Source organism: Denticeps clupeoides, chromosome 20 (assembly GCF_900700375.1).
Source record: "Denticeps clupeoides chromosome 20, fDenClu1.1, whole genome shotgun sequence".
Taxonomy (NCBI): domain Eukaryota; kingdom Metazoa; phylum Chordata; class Actinopteri; order Clupeiformes; family Denticipitidae; genus Denticeps; species Denticeps clupeoides.
The window spans coordinates 10,107,891-10,127,696 of NC_041726.1; the positions used below are offsets into that span (position 1 = coordinate 10,107,891).

At 45.6% G+C, this 19,806-nt stretch overlaps 3 protein-coding genes across 8 annotated transcripts; 1 reads left to right on the plus strand and 2 right to left on the minus strand.

The window, feature by feature from the left end:
- Window positions 1-803: 803 nt before the first annotated feature.
- rpl15 (ribosomal protein L15) lies at window positions 804-3,054 on the minus strand. The gene is made up of 4 exons (XM_028963789.1): window positions 2,980-3,054; window positions 2,027-2,208; window positions 1,803-1,939; window positions 804-1,149 (listed from the first exon to the last, which is right to left on the minus strand). The coding sequence occupies exons 2-4, from the start codon at window positions 2,196-2,198 to the stop codon at window positions 844-846; spliced, it is 615 nt and encodes a 204-aa protein (XP_028819622.1). The 5' UTR covers window positions 2,199-2,208; window positions 2,980-3,054; the 3' UTR covers window positions 804-843.
- A 429-nt stretch (window positions 3,055-3,483) lies between these two features.
- nkiras1 (NFKB inhibitor interacting Ras-like 1) lies at window positions 3,484-5,434 on the plus strand. Of its 5 annotated transcripts, none has more exons than XM_028964132.1 (4): window positions 3,484-3,626; window positions 3,708-3,952; window positions 4,294-4,535; window positions 4,944-5,434. In XM_028964132.1, the coding sequence occupies exons 2-4, from the start codon at window positions 3,859-3,861 to the stop codon at window positions 5,184-5,186; spliced, it is 579 nt and encodes a 192-aa protein (XP_028819965.1). In that variant the 5' UTR covers window positions 3,484-3,626; window positions 3,708-3,858; the 3' UTR covers window positions 5,187-5,434. The 5 variants fall into 5 exon arrangements, with proteins under 5 accessions (XP_028819965.1, XP_028819967.1, XP_028819968.1 ...); XM_028964134.1 differs by having other exon boundaries at window positions 3,729-3,952; XM_028964135.1 differs by having other exon boundaries at window positions 3,749-3,952.
- Window positions 5,435-7,118: 1,684 nt separating this feature from the next.
- ube2e1 (ubiquitin-conjugating enzyme E2E 1) lies at window positions 7,119-19,802 on the minus strand. Of its 2 annotated transcripts, none has more exons than XM_028963446.1 (6): window positions 19,654-19,802; window positions 18,418-18,609; window positions 17,529-17,579; window positions 10,788-10,920; window positions 8,524-8,671; window positions 7,119-8,064 (listed from the first exon to the last, which is right to left on the minus strand). In XM_028963446.1, exons 2-6 carry the CDS (start codon window positions 18,606-18,608, stop codon window positions 7,967-7,969), a joined length of 621 nt encoding a protein of 206 aa, XP_028819279.1. In that variant the 5' UTR covers window position 18,609; window positions 19,654-19,802; the 3' UTR covers window positions 7,119-7,966. The 2 variants fall into 2 exon arrangements, with proteins under 2 accessions (XP_028819279.1, XP_028819280.1); XM_028963447.1 differs by lacking the exon at window positions 19,654-19,802 and adding an exon at window positions 18,710-19,647.
- Window positions 19,803-19,806: the final 4 nt, after the last annotated feature.

Genomic DNA, 19,806 nt, shown 5'->3' on the forward strand with positions numbered 1-19,806 from the left:
TGAATCGGACTCAAGTCTGTTTTCTAGCTTCTTACTGGTCTGCCCGTCGTTTTTTCATGGCCAGTGAGTTCCATTTGAAATACCAGTAAACTGGATTTGCTCATCCTGGAATCTATGTAGTAAAAAAGTGAAATTGATGTGGTAGTCATTGTGAAACACAGCAGCACAGCACACGGTGAAATGAGTCCTCTGCTTTTAACCATTACCTTAGTGAGCAGTGGGCAGCCATGACAGGTGCCCGGGGAGCAGTGTGTGGGGACAGAACTTTGATCAGAGGCACCTTGGCAGTGCTTGACTTGAACAGACAAGCATCCGATTAAGAGTCCACTTCCTTACCCACTTGGCCATCGCAGCCCTGTATTTGGTTAACAGGGATCTAATTAGTGCTGCCTTGTAAACTGGATTAGCAGATGCCAGGCAGCAAAACTGATTTCAAAATCCAGATTATAAGTTTGAACAAGGTTGTGACATCTGATTAACTTAATTCTTTATTTCATCTCTCAGAAACTGCATTTATGCATAGGATTAATACGGTCAATTTTAAATGCAGGGATTCATGTGACACTCAGACTAATCCTAATAATTGATCAATAATCTGTCTTTATAGGAGCTGGGAGGAAAGCATGCATATCAGACATTTGTGGAATGAACTTAAGCAAGGGACACCTGCACATTTTCGTCTCGGATCAGTAATGATAAACGAAGGTAGGGAAAAAAAAACAAAAAAAAAAAAAAAAACCAGGGTGACCTCTGACCCAAACCTCAGGAGATATGTAATAAGAAACAAGACACCGGAGGCGAGGTTCTGCCACAGAACGGGCTTTATTGGGTAAATGTACAGGCCTAGCGGTAGCGGTGCAGCTGCAGGGTGTTGCGGCGTCTCCATGCTGCACGGCGTGACCCGCCGATGGTCATGTGGAACTTGTGGCCCTTGCCCAGGCCGCGGCTCTTCTTGCCGGCGGACGTCAGGCCACGCATCTCTCTGTGTTTGTGCACCGGCTTGGTGAGCCACTGGGTGTCCGGGTTGCGTCTGATGGCCTTGTGGAAGATGTCGACGAGGACGACCTCGAAGAACTTGTAGGTGGAGTCCTCACCCACCCAGTAGGAGCTCAGGACCCGCAGGCCACCGCAGTGACGACCGGCACGCTCCTGCAGGACCGGAAACGAGAGGTGAACAACTCATTTACATTTACAGCATTTATCAGGCGCCCTTATCCAGAGCGACTTACAATCGCTCTGGATAAGTAGTTACAAAGTAGTTACAGGGACAGTCCCCCTGGAGACACTCAGGGTTAAGAGACTTGCTCAGGGACACAATGGTATTAAGTAGGGTTTGAACCTGGGTCTTCTGGTTCAAAGGAGAGTATCTTACTTACTAGGATACTACCACTCACAATAACTGACTAAAGATAAGGGACTGCCTCTCAAAAGTCCCGCCCCTAAACCACACACACACACACACACACTGTAGTAAGCTTGCCAGGGTTCTTACATATTTTTTTTTTATGAAGAATTTCAAGCACCACACGACATGGTTCACTACGTAAAAGCCAGCAAAGATACTACAGACCTGCGTTCGTTTTAAACGTAGAAAAGACCTAGAAATTTCTTGTGCAGTCTTACAGGTACTACGCATTTCATGTTATATTGACATCAGATTTCAATGACTTCTCCAGAACTTTGTATGTTGATTTCGTATTCCAAATCTTTGCACGGCATAGAAAATTCTAGGTTTTTAATGACCTTAAGAACCCTGCCTAGTGGGTTGAAACGAGTCAACGGGCAAGCCACTACCATCGTACCTCAGCGACGGATTGCAGGCTGCGAGCAAACTTCAGCTGGTTTACTCCGTGGTGCACCGGCTTGCCGTAGGTGGCACCCTTGGGAACAGGGCGCTTGCGGCCACCACGGCGCACGCGGACTCGGTAGATAACGTAGCCTGAGGGGGAAGAAACAGGCGCTGGGTCAGAACGTTGCCTCGGCACGGGTCCGGTCCCGGCCCGCTCCGTTTCTCACACACACCCACCCTGTTTAGCCTTGTATCCCAGGCGACGGGCCTTGTCGGGCCGGGTTGGTCTTGGGGCGCGGTGCAGGCTGGACAGCTGGCGATACTGCCAGCAGCGGACACGCAGCAGGAAGCGCATCACGTCCGACTGCTTCTTCCTCCATAACTCCTGCATGTACTTGTACGCTCCCATGATGTCTCAGCTGCACAACAGAGAGACAAGGGGACATCATGAGACAGAGACTAACACCGAGCAAAACTCAAACGGGAGCCACACAGAGACAAGGGGACATCATGAGACACCAAGCAGGCTGTAGCCAAATGGGTAACACACTAGTCCACAAACCAAAAGCCCCAGGATCAAACCAAACCTACTACCATTGTGCCCCTGAGCAAAACACTGAACCCAGAGTGTCTCCAGGATGATTGTCCCTGTCACTACTGGTTGTAATTTAAATGCAGAACTGCAGCAGGAGCCACGTTTAAACACTCACTACGGCCGCTCAGACGATAAGTCGTGTACAACGGCTGATGGGTATCAGCACGGTATTGTGCGTGAATAAACAACCTGCCATTATTTTATTACAATTAAATGGGTCGAGCGTCCAAAAAGCACATTATGAGCAGCACGGTGTAGCAACGAGCTAAGCTAACGACTGGCTAGACTTACAAAGGACTTTTATCCTCGTCAGAAGTGAAACGACAAACTCCCTGTATCATTCGTTTCCATTAAAAACGAGAAGGGCGAGGAAAGGTAGTTTAAACTAAAAAACCAGAAGCAGACACTCGCATTCACGCCGCAACTAAACAGCCTCAAAACACGCCATCCAGACGAAAAAAAGGAAAAATATCGCGCATCCGACCGCTTCGGGCGTCCGACTACGCGTGTTTTAGAGGCGCGAAGCGCGATCGGGTTCATGTGAGGAGATTTTTGGCAGATTTTGGTTTCAGAAAATCAGAAAACTCGGGCTTACATGATGGCGTAGCAGCCGGAAAGGAAGAGGAACTCTCCCAGCATGCCTTATGGCCAACACATGCGACGACTTCCGGTGCGACGCGCGGTGCCTCCTGGGAAATGTATTATTTATATTTACAGCGTTTGGGCATACGCTTTCTCCAGAGCAACTTTCTTATATGCCTTAAATATCCTTGAAATCCGTCGTTTGGTGAACTCAGGACCTAATACATTACTGTTTATTAGCCTATTATTATTACTGTTTCTAATAATAATAAAAATATTTGTGCTTGTATTATTTAATAACAACGAAAACAACAATTCTATGACTAACAATAATATGTCTCTTTTATCTAAAACAATTAATCTAATAATATTAAAATGACTTATTGCTTTCTGATGTGTCTGATTATGGATTATGAAATATTTGGGGTTTTTTTCCAAACTTTTTGAGACTTTTTTTTTAATCAATAAAAAATAAGGATCGCTGTGTATATACGTCATCATTATGCGCAAATAACAAGTCATTTCCAGCCAAGAGGGGTGACTCTGAATTACCTTTGCGTTGAGTCACGTGCAGTGATTTTGGTCATTTGATTGGTTACAACAATTTACTCGCGACGTAAAACGTTACAATCAGGTGAGAAGGTGAATTGGGTGCAAAAGGTGAGAAGTAAAATCTGCAACGTATTAATATTTTAAGCGATATTTATGCGATATTTTAATGCATTTACACACGGGTTTCAGCCGAGCTTTACGAACTTCCAGCCTGTCGTGTGGTTCGCCAGATGAGAGTCGTCCGTCTGGTCAGGAAACGCGCTTTAACCCCATGACCCTTCGGCGACGCTACACGACCCACGACTGAGGAGTTAAAACAGCGAACTATACCGGGTCCGGGATGGGGAAGGGCTGTAAAGTGGTGGTGTGCGGCCTGGCGTCCGTGGGGAAGACGGCGATACTGGAGCAGCTGCTGTACGGGAACCACACCGTGGGTATGTGCCCTGCTGGACCGGGTCCTGCTGGCATCACAAAACAGAAATGTGGGAATATAAGAAATTAAGTGCGTGTTTGTTTGGGGAGTGGAGAAGTAAAATTTTCTTACATTTTACGTGCCTGATTTTGATATTAATGTAGGTAGGTATAAGTAGAGATGTACTTTATTAATATGGTAGTTCTGAATCCTGCATGGTTGCATGCAGAATACCGTGACTACCTGGAAGCCATGGTGTCACTCTGAGCTCCACTTGGGTCTACAGGCTGTTTGAACCCTGGTCTTTGTGAGCTTGGACTAACATCCCCTTCAGGTGGCCTTTTTTGTTCTTCTCCCCTGCAGGCTCCGAGTCGGCCGAGACGCAGGAGGACGTCTACGTGGCCTCGGTGGAGACGGACCGGGGTGTGAGGGAGCAGCTGCGGCTCTACGACACCAGGGGTCTCCACGACAATGCAGACCTGCCCAAGCACTACTTTTCCGTGGCGGACGGCTTCGTCCTGGTCTACAGTGTGGACAACCTGGAGTCCTTCAGGAGGGTGGATGCTCTGAAGAGGGAGATCGACAAGTCCAGGGACAAGAAGGAGGTGTGGCATCAGATAATAAGTACATTTGTGGTTCTAGTGCACCTCCCAGCAGATAACACATTCTCATACGAACCAGAAGACCCAGGTTCAAACCCCACTTACTACCATTGTGTCCCTGAGCAAGACACTTAATCCTGAGTGTCTCCAGGGGGGGACTGTCCCTGTAACTACTGATTAAGGCGCTCTGGTAAATACTGCAAATAAGAAACTAGTTCATTTATTCATTAATTTAATAACTATAATGCATAATAATAACAGATTATGTTTCAGTCATGCAGCATTTTATTTCTTTCCAGAGATGGTCTGGTGTTTGGTGTTTAATTAATTTTACTTCTGATGTGTTGTGTGAAGAGAGGCTCTTGGTTGAAGTGTCTGGTGTGATTATGCGGTTTTCCCTCCTGGCCGCAGGTGACCATCATCGTCCTGGGTAACAAGGTGGACCTGCGTGAGCGGCGTCAGGTCGAGTTGGACACGGCGCAGCAGTGGGCGCGGGCCGAGAAGGTGAAGCTGTGGGAGGTCAGCGTGACTGAGCGGAGCTCGCTGATCGAGCCGTTCACCAGCCTCACCAGCCGCCTCACGCAGCCGCAGAGCAAGTCCGCCTTCCCACTGCCCGGCCGCAAGAGCAAAGGCACGCCGTCCAATGACATGTGACCCCGCCCCGCCCAGACCACGGTGGCTGGGTCAGACGGAAGCAGGTGCGCAGGCCCTGCAGCCAATCAGATTCATTTGTAATCTGTCTACCCTGGAGCTGCAGGATCTGAAGAGGTGGTGGCGTGGTGTTGGTTGGCGTGGATTCTGCCAGTCTGAACTGGTTTATTTATATTAAATTATTTGTGTCACTGATCTTGGTGTCTCTATTATAACCTGAACTGTCTTTGTAGCTGGAATTTTTTTTTTTTCCCAATAAAACATCTGCATTTCCGCGTCTTGTCCCCTGAACGTCTTTCATTTGCAGAAAAGCATGAAGCAATTAGCAAAATTTCTGCTAAAATTCTCATGCGGATGTGATCATGTGATGCAGATGGTTTATTAATCTCTGGTCCAGCTGCTCACATGACCTCAGCCTTGTGTTGTTCAGAGTTATTTATGTGTAGGACACCATGCTGATCTTTTCTAGAGATCTTGACCGAGAAGACGCATCTGTGGAATTTATATCAAAACTTCACTGTCTCCATGACTACTCATTCCAGAATTCCACCCACTGACCTGCCCACCATGCCACACTCAGTCATGAAAAGTATGTGAACAACAGCCACCAGTGTGAGACTAGAAGAACGTTGCCGTCACATCACTTAAATTTTTCTATCCAAATGTGTGGATACAATGAAGGACATTTTAACAGACAGATCAACACCATTTTTTGGTTCTAACATTGCTACTGTATTTCTTGGATCAGCCATTAATAACTTAAATAATCTGATTATTACAGACATTTTCCAACCTTTTCTGTTCTTCTGTTCTGTTGACATTAAGGTTATTGATAACGTCTTTGGAACTGGGAACACTGGGATCATACCTGGTTCTGATTTGGCCTAGGCACATAATAAACAGGATCAGAAACAGACCTGCTTTACTGGAACTCTTACAGATGAAGCCTGACAAGAATCCAATGAGACATAACTATATTTACAGCATTTAGCAGGCACCTTCACACAGGTCCACTTCTGTTTCGTAGGCTATTATCACCCTGAGATAATCCACTCAGACATGCATGTCTTTTCCCAGACATGCATCCGACACGCAACCATGATACAATGTACAACTACACCAAACCATGATTCAAGGTATATCTGTGACCTTCACCCAATCAGGATACAATGTTATCTACACATAATGATTATAGCAAGCTACCTCCATCTAAGCCTGAGAAAATCTTCCCAAAAAAGGTCCCTGGGCCCTGATGACTTCCTGTCTGTTTCTAGTCCTGCTGCACTCCTGTCTTACCTCACCTCACCTGCTGCAGACTGGTTGCTCAACATGTTTTTTAACCACAGTGTGAAACTCTTCTGCATCAGAACGCTCCACATCAGGTTCTCTAACCTCACCCCATTCAAGGTCAGGAAGAGTCTTCACTGAGCATCACAACGGATCATGGTTCAAAAATGTCAACTCATTCAGCACCTTTTCAGCACCAAAACTGTAGTCTGGGCTTCTGGTCAGTTGTTCTCCAGATGTGATAGTTATTGTGGAAAAAAAAAAAACCTGTGTGAACTTTTCAACCAATTCCACAATTTCATTTCATCCCACATTTCATCCTTTATTATTTGGGCAACTGGTCTGTATGTTCAGGACGTTTCTGTAAGAAACAAGCCTTTCTGCTGAGGGACCCGTAAGGCATGAGGAGATGCAGACAGATGGATTCATTACAATTTCTTTTCCGCAATCTGAGCAGCAGAACCACCACGTGCCGTCCTTTGGGAACATTTGCATGCTTGGAATGTCCTCACTGATTACAGAGCAACGGTGGAATTTAGGCCAGACGTGTGAAGCTACAGCTGATGTGCATCTGCACATGGAGATTTTAAAATGTATATTTATACGAAAAAAGCACAGTGAATAACGTATGTCTGCATTTCAGAAGAATTAGAATTGTATCTTTTAATGGCACTTCTTCCAACGTGAAATGAGAGATTTCATGATTTCACTGCAACACAGCACATGGTGACACAACGAAATGTGTCTCATCACACTTGGTGAGCAGTGGGCAGCCATGATAGGTGCCCAGGGAACTCTGTGTGGGGACGGTACTTTGCTCAGGTGTCACCTCAGTGGCAACTTGGCAGATCGGGGTTCGAACCTGCAACCTTCTGATTACAGGGGCCAATTCCTTAACAGCTAGGCCACCACGGCCCCACCATTCAGCAGAACATTCAGCACAGTTTTACTGAGTTACAGGCTGTGCATCGGACTCAGTTCTTCAACAGGTTTACAGACATCCTTCTGCAGGAAGTACCAGCTGGCCGTGAGTGCAACACACTGGGCAGGATCCGGGTGCAAGACGCAGCCAGCAAACTTTATTCTGGTTATGAAGGTATCTGCTGCGGTTCCTCTGTAGTCTGACAGCAGATGGTCGCCATGGTAATACTCACATACAAATCATCTCGTGGGGGCGGGGATTACAGGTAAAGGTAGCGGGGGGGGGGAGAAACTGGTTACGACTGACCTTTTACCGTGTCAGTGTCAGTTCATGAGGCATGTTTAGTCATGACCAAAAAAAACAAAAATCTGCAGATTGGAAAATACAATCCAATCGACTCTTGAATACATAATATACTGTATAAAAAAAGTTTCAAGTCAACAGGGCATTCACTCTGAGTTTTTTTTTCTTTGCAGAAGGGCGAACACAAGGTGGGAGGTGGGCGGGGTGAAGGGCGGGGTCAGGGCCAGGTGTGCTTTAAGAGTTTCAGGGGCCAGAAAGGAAGGGGCATGGTCTATGTGGCGTAGCGCTTGGTCCACTGTTTGGCTATCCTGTCGTGCTCAGCTCTGTTGGTCAGGTACTGAGTGGCGATGCTTCCGACCAGCGGGTCAGCTGAGGGTGGAGAAAAACAATAATTATTTCCATTTTCATGTTGATTAGCATATCTTCACTGCATAATAAACGTTGTCTTATTTGAAAACAGTAATTAGAGATTACTTTATGTAGAAAATCTGCATCACCACGCTGCCATTGTCTGGACGTTAATCGTAAATAAAGGATGCGGGAGCACTGATGAAATTACACTTATCTGTGGCCATATAGACGCAACGCCCAGGAGGAAGTGCCACTTTCGCCTTGTTGCTAGGATACGCAGGGGGTGTATTGATAATTGTGCCGGAGAGGGTTTATTTATGGGGCTCAGAAACCAGGACAAGCAGGTCAAAATATCGCCACCATCAACCTGCCTACTGATCGCGTCTCCTCAAATTAAAACATGAGTCAGGGGTTGTTTTTTGGAGACAGGACCTGTTATGTCACTAGTGAGGGGTGGGGAGAAGGGGCGTGTCCTACCGGGATTGCAGTCTGTGAGGAGGGAACAGATGGACAGAAGGACCTTGGAGATGGTGAGGGCGGGGCTCCAGTTGTCCTTCAGGATGTCCAGGCAGATGACGCCCTGGCTGTTGATGTTGCAGTGATAGATCCGCGTTCGGAACGTCACCTGAGTGGGAAAATAAATAAGTAAGTAAGTAAGTAAGTAAGTAAATAAATAAAATAAAATCAACAGCAACATTCCGCAATTTCCATTTATAATACAATTAGCAGGACATCAAATTCACAACATTATGCACTAAGCAAACGACAAAAGGGTCATTTTAAAAATGTTTTATTACAAATATTTTACCAAAAAAGGCCCTGATGACACAACACATGAGCAGAGTGACTTCCTGTCTGTTTCTATTCCTGCTGCACCTCTGTCTCACCTCACCTCCACCCGCTGCAGACTCGGTGCTCAACGTGTTTTTTAACCACAGTGTGAAACCCAAAAAGGGGTCATTTAAAAAAAGTCTTATTACAAACATGGTCATTGTACATACATGTAATCAGACCTGTGTGTAAAACAAACAGAATATTACATTTTAATACATATTGACTTGTACTGGTTTAACCTGTAGAAACACACACACACACACACACACACACACACACACACACACACACACACACACACACCATTCCCACTTACATTCCACTTGTTACACTGAACTCAACAGACTCTTCCCTCACTTCTCATCTCACAGGGGCCACGGCCTTTCTTCTTCTCTCAAGGTGATATACGTGTGTGTGTTTGTGTGTGTATGTGTGAGAGAGTAGCCTAGGGGGTAGTAGCCTATTGGGTAACACACTCGCTTATGAACCAGAAGACCCAGGTTCAAACCCCACTTACTACCATTGTGTCCCTGAGCAAGACACTTAACCCTAAGTTGCTCCAGAGGGGGACTGTCCCTGTAACTACTGATTGTAAGTCGCTCTGGATAAGGGCGTCTGGTAAATGCTGTAAATGTAAATGTAAATGAGAGAGACATACTGGATTGCTGGATACATTACATTATCCTTAGGTGTTGACCTCTGACCACCCGGCAGCCAGAAGTAGACTGGATCATTACAGCAGCAGGAGGAGGTGACCCCCACAACCTCATAGAACACGATTATCTCCTGGCTAGAAACAAACTTGCATGACCTTTGACCCCAGAGGCTGGTGGGGAGAATTGCGTTCTTCCCGGTTCACTTTCCTTCGCTTTGCAGGAAGTTTTACCTTTTAAAAACGTGAAATTGTGAAATGATTCACAATATCATCATTGTTTCTGATGAAACTGATGCAGAAATTAAGTTCTGCCAGTAAATTGGTTTAGAATATAAGCAAAAAAAATAATTATTTTGCAGTAAGAACCGGTACCGATAGCTCTAATTTAGGTTGTGTGTGACAGATCTACTGGTCCTGACCAGCAGCCAGTTAGGAGAGGTCTTGCCTCCACCACTCAGTCAGGAGCGAAAGTGATTGTCATTGTGATACACAGGAGCACAGCACACGGTGCACACACTGACATGTGTCTTCTGCATTTAACCCATCACCCTTAGTGAGCAGTGAGCAGCCATGACAGGCGCCCGGGGAGCAGTGTGTGGGGATGTTGCTTTGCTCAGTGGCCCCTCAGTGGCACCTTGGCGGATCGGTATTCGAACCAGTAACCTTCTGATTATGGGTCCGCTTCCTTAACCGCTAGGCCACCACTGCATCCATTGTGTAATCACATCCACAACATATGGCCACATTCTATTCCTCTTGCTCTCCACCACACGGCCCCAGGTGTGTTAGGTGATGCGCTCACACGGCCCCAGATGTACAGAAGCAGAGACCTGGGATGCTCCAAGGCCGGTGGTGTAATCAGATTTCAGACCACTGAACTAACGGCTGCATGAATAATCAGTAAATGGAGACGTTCTTCTGTCTGACGGACATTTCTGACATCTTATCCAAATTCACTCATGTTGTGGCTGAACACAGGGGTTTCAGTAGAACCCTGGAATTAAATCGCTGATAAGCAGCATGTTGGTGTTGGCAGTGGGCGTGAGGGTATTAGGAGTATAGAGAATGGAGGGAAGATGGAGATGGAGAAAGGGGAATGATGGACGTTGTGCTACACCTGGACATGTCAAGTTCGTCAGCTAAAACATGCAATGCGGTAAAAATAGTTCTGTCTGCTGCGACAACAGAAAATAAATGTCAGTTCCTTTAAAAAAAGCACCAGAGCAGCACATGGACGTGGAGGATGCTTCACCTTGGGCGGTTTGAAGGGGTAGTCTGGTGTGAAGGCGATGTCCAGGAAGAAGACCCCGCCCTCGTAGACCGAGCCTGGTGGGCCCAGGATGGTGGACCTCCACTCATAGATGTTGTCTCCCTTTGGACCAGCGCTGCAACACAAATGGAGGGATTTTACAAAATGAAAGTGTCACCAATGTCATAAACTGCCTATGATAAACTGCCTATTCAATACAATTTCAATAAACCGCAAAGAATAAATAATAAATAACTAAATAAAATGCATTATCAACACACATTGTTAATTGTTATTTGATTAATATATCATATGTTGGTATATATATCATATATTAATATATCATATGTTGGTATATACATGTTGGTTATAATGCTGGATATAAACAGGATGGTACGGCCTCTGTGGCCTGGTTCAGTGGAGAAGCTCCCCCCAACCCCCATGCCACTCTGCATCACACCACTTCCTGTTTCTTCCTGGAGCTGAGAGACTCACTTCATCCAATAACAACTCTGACATGCAAATACATCACATCCTGCTGCTGCAGCCAGTATAGCATCATGTTTCTCTGTGTCTCTATGTGTGTGTGTGTGTGTGTGTGTGTGAGAGAGAGAGAGAGAAAGAACTCTGGAGAACTTGTCCATCCCAACGCTTTGAGCCAGATGTGTTTCCTGCGATCACAGGCCAGAAAAATAAACACACACACAAAACACATCAGTGTCCCTCGTTTCTCTGGTAATTAGACAAATCATTAACTAAACCTCATTCGTCTTCCCCCTGATCATAACCGAGGAACCCGGGGTGGACCCGCCCAAAAAGTACACAGCATGTGTCTCTACCAAACTACCAAAACTCTCACAACGGCATGGGGTCAAAGGTCATCCTTGCTCAAACTGCCCAGAGTCTGCAGCGAGTCCATCCCTCCAAGGAGACACACGTCACATAAACATGAATTATGGGATTATCCGCCCTGTTGTCATGGTAACACACACTCACCACACCCGCCTTCGGCGTCACTGCCCTGGGAGTGGAGACTGAAATGGAGAAGATAAAGAGCCAGGTAGACCAGGTGCAGGCAAGAACATGTCATCAAACACCATCAGACAGGAGCCTTAATGCTCATTTAATCCCGCCCTGTCCAGATTTGGGTTTAACGGGATTACACTGGGCGACAGATGATACGGCGCTGCCATTAAATCTTCGTCCACAATAAAACACAACATTCAAATCAACAAATGATCACATGTGAATGATGCTAAACAACTAATGAATGCATTATTAAATTACATACTAATATACATAATAGCAGCAACACGAAATTAAGAAGGGTTTAAGAGTCAGGATGGAACAGGACATTTAAATCCACAGCAGGGTTCTTCCCTTGTTTCTTGAGATTTGGTACATCATCTAATGTTCTATTCTTGGCTGTCAACTAAAAAAAATGTAAAACGAGACATTTCAGAATTAATTTATTGCAAAGAATTCTAAAGACTAAAGGTTGCTGTATTATTTAAAACAGATAAGAGGCTCTGTCCACCAAGTCTTGATTTTAACACAGTTACTAATACATTCACTCTGACAGCCCTCATATTATTATTATATTTACATTTACATTTAAGGCATTTGGCAGACACCCTTATCCAGAGCAACTTATAACACGCTGCCATGTTACAATCAATGAAGTGATCAATTCTGGTTCACTAGGACCCCCAACTATGAATACAATCTTTTTATTCACTATGTTGTAGTTTCTATACATAACTAAGACAATAAGACAATAAGTTAACATATGTTCTCTAAAGAGGAAGGTCTTGAGCTGCCGTTTGAAAGTGCTCAGTGACTGAGCTGTTCTGAGCTCCAGGGGAAGTTCATTCCACCACCGAGGGGCCAAGATGGAGAAGAGTCTAGATGAGTGTCATCCTTTTACATTCAGAGATGGAGGGACCAGGCGAGCAGTAATGGAGGCTCAGAGTATACGAGGTGCAGTGAGAGGTATAATAAGGGGTATAATAATTAAATCATAGCAGAAAGGCTGGGAATTTTCAGGCTTGTTCCCCTCGTTCATACAACTGTGCTGACAAAGCAGAAGTGCATCAGCAACGCTCCTGGCTGTAGCCTCGGCGAACCCTGACCCCTGAATCGGTGCTAAACCAACAATAACAAGTCCCGCTGGCAGCGGCCCGTTGCCTGGCAACCTCATCCAGAGGGGGTGGGTTCCTGCAGAAGATGCATTTCCATGGAAACCATGGACGGGGCTGAGCTGTGTGTTTGTGTGAGAGATGGATGGTATAATTTGGCTGTCAGAAGAAATAAGACTTCATTGGGCTTCAGTGGGGTCACTGGTTGTCATCATCATCATGTTCATGTGACGTCCATGTTCTTCCATGATTATTACTGACAACTTCTTTAACCTCAAAAATGTAAGCATGTGATTGGCTGCTGACCAACACAATACACCAGTGCAGGGCCCTCTGCAATGATGTGATGACAATCATGATTTAAAAACTGATTTAAACGTCATATTCTGTATGTCTACCTCTGGTTCATTTCACATTCTATTAATTCTATTATTAAAAATAACAGTCCACTTATTGTTGATTCTACAAGCTTCTGGTAGTTAGCTGGAGCAGATTTCACTTTTTATCACTTTCTATCACAAAAGCCCACACTTTATCCCTGACCCTGCTGTTTCCACCAGTCGTGTGTTGGGGAATGGAGGTGGCCTTTACATCACAGCCAATCACAGCAAAATAAGGAAACAAACTGTTTAGAGGAAGATTTAAAAAAATGCTCAGGTTCCCACCTGCTCCCCATGTTCCTCCTTCACAAATCAAACATCTGCTGCCCTTCACAGAGGCGTAAAGCCTGGACAGCAGAGGTGGAGATGGCAAACAGAGCATTAGAAGGTCCACTCACATCTGCAGCCCCTCCAGAAACCTTCACACCTCCATGGAATCATTAATAAACACCGCCCAACACCAGCTTTCAGGACAGGAGAACACTCCGCCTGCACACAGAACTGACAGTCAGGAAAATACAAGAAGAGAATGAAGGAAAGCGGAGGAAAAAGGGAGGAGATGGACGCTGTGCAAACCTGGCGTGTCATGTATTCTTGGATAGGGGCGGATGGCGGATGGATGGTAAAAATTATTTTTCTGTTTGGCCCTTTGTACTATTTTGTGTGCTGAAGAATCTGAAAAGAGGTGGCAGGGTGTATGCATACAATTTAGAAAATAAGGGGAGAAAATGTATTTGATTTATTACTATATTCAGTACAGGCCAAAAGTTTGGACACACCTTCTCCTTCAATGTGTTTTCTTTATGAATGAACACATGTGGAGTTATGTACTTGACAAAAAAATAACCGAAAACAGGTTTTATATTCTAGTTTATTCAAATTAGCCGCCCTTTGCTCTGATTACTGCTTTGCACACTCAATAGGTCACCTGAAATGGTTTTCCAACAGTCTTGAAAGAGTTCCCAGAGGTGTTTTTGGCAATTTTGCCTTCACTCTGTGGTCCAGCTCACCCCAAACCATCTGGATTGGGTTCAGGTCCGGTGACTGTGGAGGCCAGGTCTCCACTTTTTGTTAAGTACATAACTCCACATGTGTTCATTCATAGTTTTGATGCCTTCAGTGAGAATATACCAATGTAAATGGTCATGAAAATAAAGAAAACACATTGAATGAGAAGGTGCGTCCAAACTTTTGGAATGTACTGTATATCTTGTCTCAACTCCCTGTTGGTCTGGTCATGACAAGTGGGTTTGTGTGTGTTGCTGCTGCTTGAACTTCAGTTCTGTGTTTGCAGTGACAACAAACCTCACACCATTTCAAAACAGGATTAATATTCTCATGGTCTCGAAGGCAAATCGATGCTCATACATCATCTAGAGGATACAACAACCAAGCTGTTACATGCACACTTCAGCCTGGTAGTGTGGTGAAAAGACTGGAACCTTCATTTGTCCGATAGGCCACCACTGTCCCGTTAAGAAGCGGCCCCGTAATCAGAATCCCAACCCGCCAGGGTGCCACTGAAATGCCACTGAGCAAAGCACCGTCACCACACACTGCTCCCCGGGCGCTCACCAAGGGTGATGGTTAAAAGCAGAGCACACATTTTGTTGTGTCACCGTGTGCTGCGCTGCAGTGTTTCACAATGACAATCACTTCACTTTCACTTCTCTGTTACTGACATGACCACTGAGAATATACAATTCCAGCTGATTATTACAGGAAACTCTAATAAACTGCCACATAGATATACACATATCACTCACACAAACACCAAACCTCAACAAAACAGGCAATTTACTGAGATTTTTTAATCTCAGACTGATCCACGGTTGCAGAGAAAAAGACGGAAGAGGCGGAGTGAAAGAGGAAGTGTGTTCACAACAGACAGAAAATAAACTGAAAAGACGAGTTGTTGTTCTCTGATTTATCAGAAAACAGGCACCTTCAACGTGTGTGTGAGATCCTGATTTCACTACGTCTCCTGAATTAAGGACAAAGCCAAAACGTTGAAGACCAGAGCGGATTCCAATCAAGATTGTCTTTAAGGAACAGGCCTCTGACACTTGACCCCAGATTGACCCAGGCGGGGACCATGAATTCATTATCAGTGTGAATTCTCTCAATCAGGACAGAAACCTGGCACATAATTCATAATTATTAATAAATGATTATTACTACACTTTAATCAATTTTAGAATGTTGTTCTTCTATCCTATAACATAAAGCTCACTTGAACTTGAACAATTCTACTTCTTCTAAAAGAGCCATAAAATAGAAAACACAGAGAGCCACAAAATTATTTTTGTCATGTAAAATAATGATAAAAGATATTATAGCTATCTAGGCTAATGTGTTGCTTGTGTAATTTTATTTATGCAAAGAAAATTGTTGTGGGGTGAGGGTTTCAAATTTCAAACAAATAAAAAAATAAATACCCGCCATGGAACCATACGGGTTGCCGACCCCTGGACTACACCTTGGTGCAGCTTTGGACACAGGTGACCATGGTATCTGCTTTCTCATTTAGAACACATACAGTAATTAATGGAATTAGAAGGTCTACATTACAATGGTTTAAAGCCTATTTGAGTGAGGGAGGATTTACAGTTAATCTGGGCAACATGTTCTCTTCTCTGTGGCATCCCTCAGGGGTATATCCTTGACCCAGTGCTCTTTTCACTTTAGGCTTCAGTTAGGCTAAATTCTTTTAAAAATATGGCATCTGATTTCACTGCTATGTGGACGACATTCAGATTTACCTGCCAGTGAAAGAAGGTACAGCAACACCCCTTAGACATCTGTCTAAAATTAGACAGTGTGGAAGACGTTAAGACGTGGATGAAAAAACTCCTGACTCCTGACCGTGGCCCCATAAGGGAACAGATAGTGTCCTTTGTTAAGGAATCTAGATTTGACTTAACAAATTGAACTTTACAAAGCACATAAAAACAAGCTTTTTCCAACTCCAACTACTTCCAAAGATAAAGTCAGTTTTTGGCTTTAGGGACTTTGAAAAGATTTACATTTACAGCATTTATCAGACGTCCTTATCCAGAGTGACTTACAATCAGTTGTTACAGTCCCCCGCTGGAGCAATTTAGGGTTAAGTGTCTTGCTCAGGGACACAATGGTAGTAAGTGGGATTTGAACCTGGGTCTTCTGGTTCATAGGGAAGTGTGTTACCCACTAGGCTACAACCATCCTACCACCCTAGATGTCCTCTGCCCTGGACTACTGAAATTGAGGTTGGTACAGAACGGGACAACATATCACCCATACTGGCTTCTTCTGGCTCCCTGTACATTTTAGAATCGATTTTATCCTCTTCTAGATCACTATGATCACTGTTGCTGGGTCCAGGTTAAAAACACAGTTGCAGCTGCCAGACTGTGGAATAAAATGCCCTTGTACATCAGGTCTTCACCATCTTTAGACGTTCAAGGTAAATCAAGATTGAAAACTCATTTTTATACATTGGCTTTTAACTCAGTTTGACTGTGTATATGTTTTGTTTAACTTTGAATTCCCAAATATGTTTGGTAAATGTTCATTGCATAGCACTTTGGTTGTTTTTAAATGTGTTCTATAAATAATATTAATCTGACCAAGAAATATCAAAATATCATACACAGAACATGAATTCATGATGGACCAGGCTGGTTTACGGTCTCTGGTTTACAGCAGAACAGATTTCCCGAAGCTACAATTCAATTCATTTCCTGCCAAATCCTCTAACGCACGATTCATGCCTCTTACATGCATCCAAACCCCATAAATCTGATCCCGGGTCTTACTGGATCATCACGCACACACACACACACACACACACACACACACAGACTACAAACAGCTGACTCACTAAAAAACGGGCTGAAAACACACACCAGTTGTGAATGACAGATGTGTGTAACCTTCTGTATGTGTATGAGATCCAAACAAATCCCTTTGACGAAGACCACCAGTCAGCAGTTCCTGCACTCAAAAAGCCCCCTGGACGGACACACACACACACACACATGCGCACACACAGTAAGTAAACAGTGTCAATCATCTGTTTCTCTTTCTTCTGCAGCTGACGCCCCTCACAACAAAGGTCCTCGTTGTTCCGAGTGGCGCTGGCAGATCTGGGATTGGTCACATGTCCACATCGAAATGCTGGCGAATAATCTACTCCAGATACGCTCACTCAGATAAATAAGCAGGTGAAGCAGAGCAGCTCCTACCTGCAGTTGGGTGGAGGGTCCAGGGTGATTTCTGCCAGTTCCTTCTGGATCCTGCAGAGAACAACAGAGAACATCAAGAACACTGAACAGAGTGAAAGATCACCGTTATTAGAAGAGCGAGGAAGAGGAGCCAGATGTCAGCGTTCCTCAAACCTCACACTGTGTGAAGACTGAAAACCATGAATGAAGGCAAAGAGAATCACACTGGAGCACGAGAACCTGCCCGGACATCTCTCCTTTACTGGCTATGTGGAACATATATCCTCACACCAGAACCTCATTAAGAACACTGGAATTTGGTTCCAGACCCTTCTGTATATCTAGAACCTCCAGCATGGCGAGCCGGGGTCAGATTCACTCAAGCGGTGGCCTGAGTGTTGGCAGCACGCTTTCCCACTCTCACACATAGGAGAGGTTGCCGTGCCGACAGGTTGGATGAGGCTTGTCAGGCAGAAGGTGGTGGAGCTGTGGAAATGACATCATCAGCAGCGCAGAACATGCTTCTGCAGTGAAGGACATACAAAAACAATCAGGTTAGGCAGGCGTTTGTGTGCCGCATGGCATGCTGGGTAATTTGATCTTCAGGTTTTTCCCCCTGCGGTGGCACATTCACGCTGCCAAGTCTCTGGTTTCCTCCTCCTCCTCAGATGACGATGATGATGATGATGATAACTGGGTTGATAAAAGGCTGTGCAGGTTGGAAAATCATCCTGCCTCATTTTTGACAAGGGACCTTATATAAAATCTTTACAAAACACGGTCATTTGGATGTTTGGAACATTTTTCCCCTTTAGTGAATCCTGACTCCCCCCACCCCCCCACCCCACACCTCCCCAGACGAAGGAACCAATGGCAGCCAGGCATGGCGGAAAAAAATTTCCGGATCTACCTCTTGGCACTGGTGGAGAGCTTGGCGGCCGTCTTGCTGGAGATCTTGGCCTCCTTCCTCTTGGGCTGGGTCGGACCTTGGTCCCTCTCCGCAGCCGGATCGTCAGGCTCCGCCACCTGCAGCTCCACGTCCGAGCTGCCGCCGCTGGTGTCGGGACTGTCATCCGGCCTCTGCTGCACCTCACTGGACATCCTGTTCAACCACAGAGGGGCAGGTCCGTCAGTCCAAAACACACACACACACCCTCACTGCAGGGCAGGTTTACACTTTGTTTGGAGTGCATCTACAATACTGAAAGCAGAACTAAGACGTTCACTCCTTTCCAGCTCCAGGGAAGCGCTTTAAAAAGGTCCTGTGCTAGACCATTGACCTCGACAAGATCAGGACGCCATCCAGCCACGTGTTGTATTTATACGATGATGGAGAAGGGGTCCATCACTCCATCTGCACCAGCGTTTTCAGTGGAATGTTCAAATATTGGATGGAGAAGATAGGTGGTTTGAGAGAGGAGTGGGGGAAGCTTTGCATGTGCAAATCAACAACCCCTCACTCAACAGAGGTGGAGGCCTCAGACACAACGTATCTCCGACCTACAATGCTGCCCTTTCATCCATCCGCAGGAAAATCAGGCCCAATTCACACGTCCGCCAGGTTGGCATACTTAACTACCCGCTTAATGCGGGCAGGAGGAGCTGCCGGGTGTGGGGCTGTCACATCTACCCACGCCCTCCCCGGCTTCAAGGCAGGAGTGAGGTGAAGACAACCTGGAGGACAAATTAGTGGTCACAAGCCAACTTCCCTCAGATTGACAAAGTTCTGTGGATGCAGAATGAAAAGTATCTACATTAAAGAACGAAAGTCCAGCTGACATGACTCCACTTTCAAGACCTTTCCTTTTAAAATCCCCTCACAATTTTCCAGTACGATACATTTTAGCGGAATGATGAAAGTCCTTTCGAAATTTCAATTTCAAGTGTAGCTCTGCGTCGCACCGTCGTGTGATGAAGCTGGCTGTGAGAAATCAGCAGACCTCCAGACGAAAAAAAACCCGGAGTAAAGCTGCCACACCGTACCGCTGCCGGACCGAGTTCCGTCCAGTTTCCTGGCGGGGAACCGGCTGAACGAGCGCAAACAACGGCGGACCGACGAGATGAGGGACCGCGACGCCACCAGCCCCCACCCCCGGGGAAACGGACCAGTCCAGAACCGAACCCGCGGGAGAGGGAGAGAGCCTACCTGTCACCGCACGACGCAGAAGAGTGTGTGTATGTGTGTGTGTGTGTGTGTGTGTAAGTCCCAGCGCCTCTTGGACACTGGCCGCTCGGGAGCGCGCATCGGTCGCTGTGCGTGTGCGCGGAATTTTCCGTTCCACCTTAAACGCGCCTGATC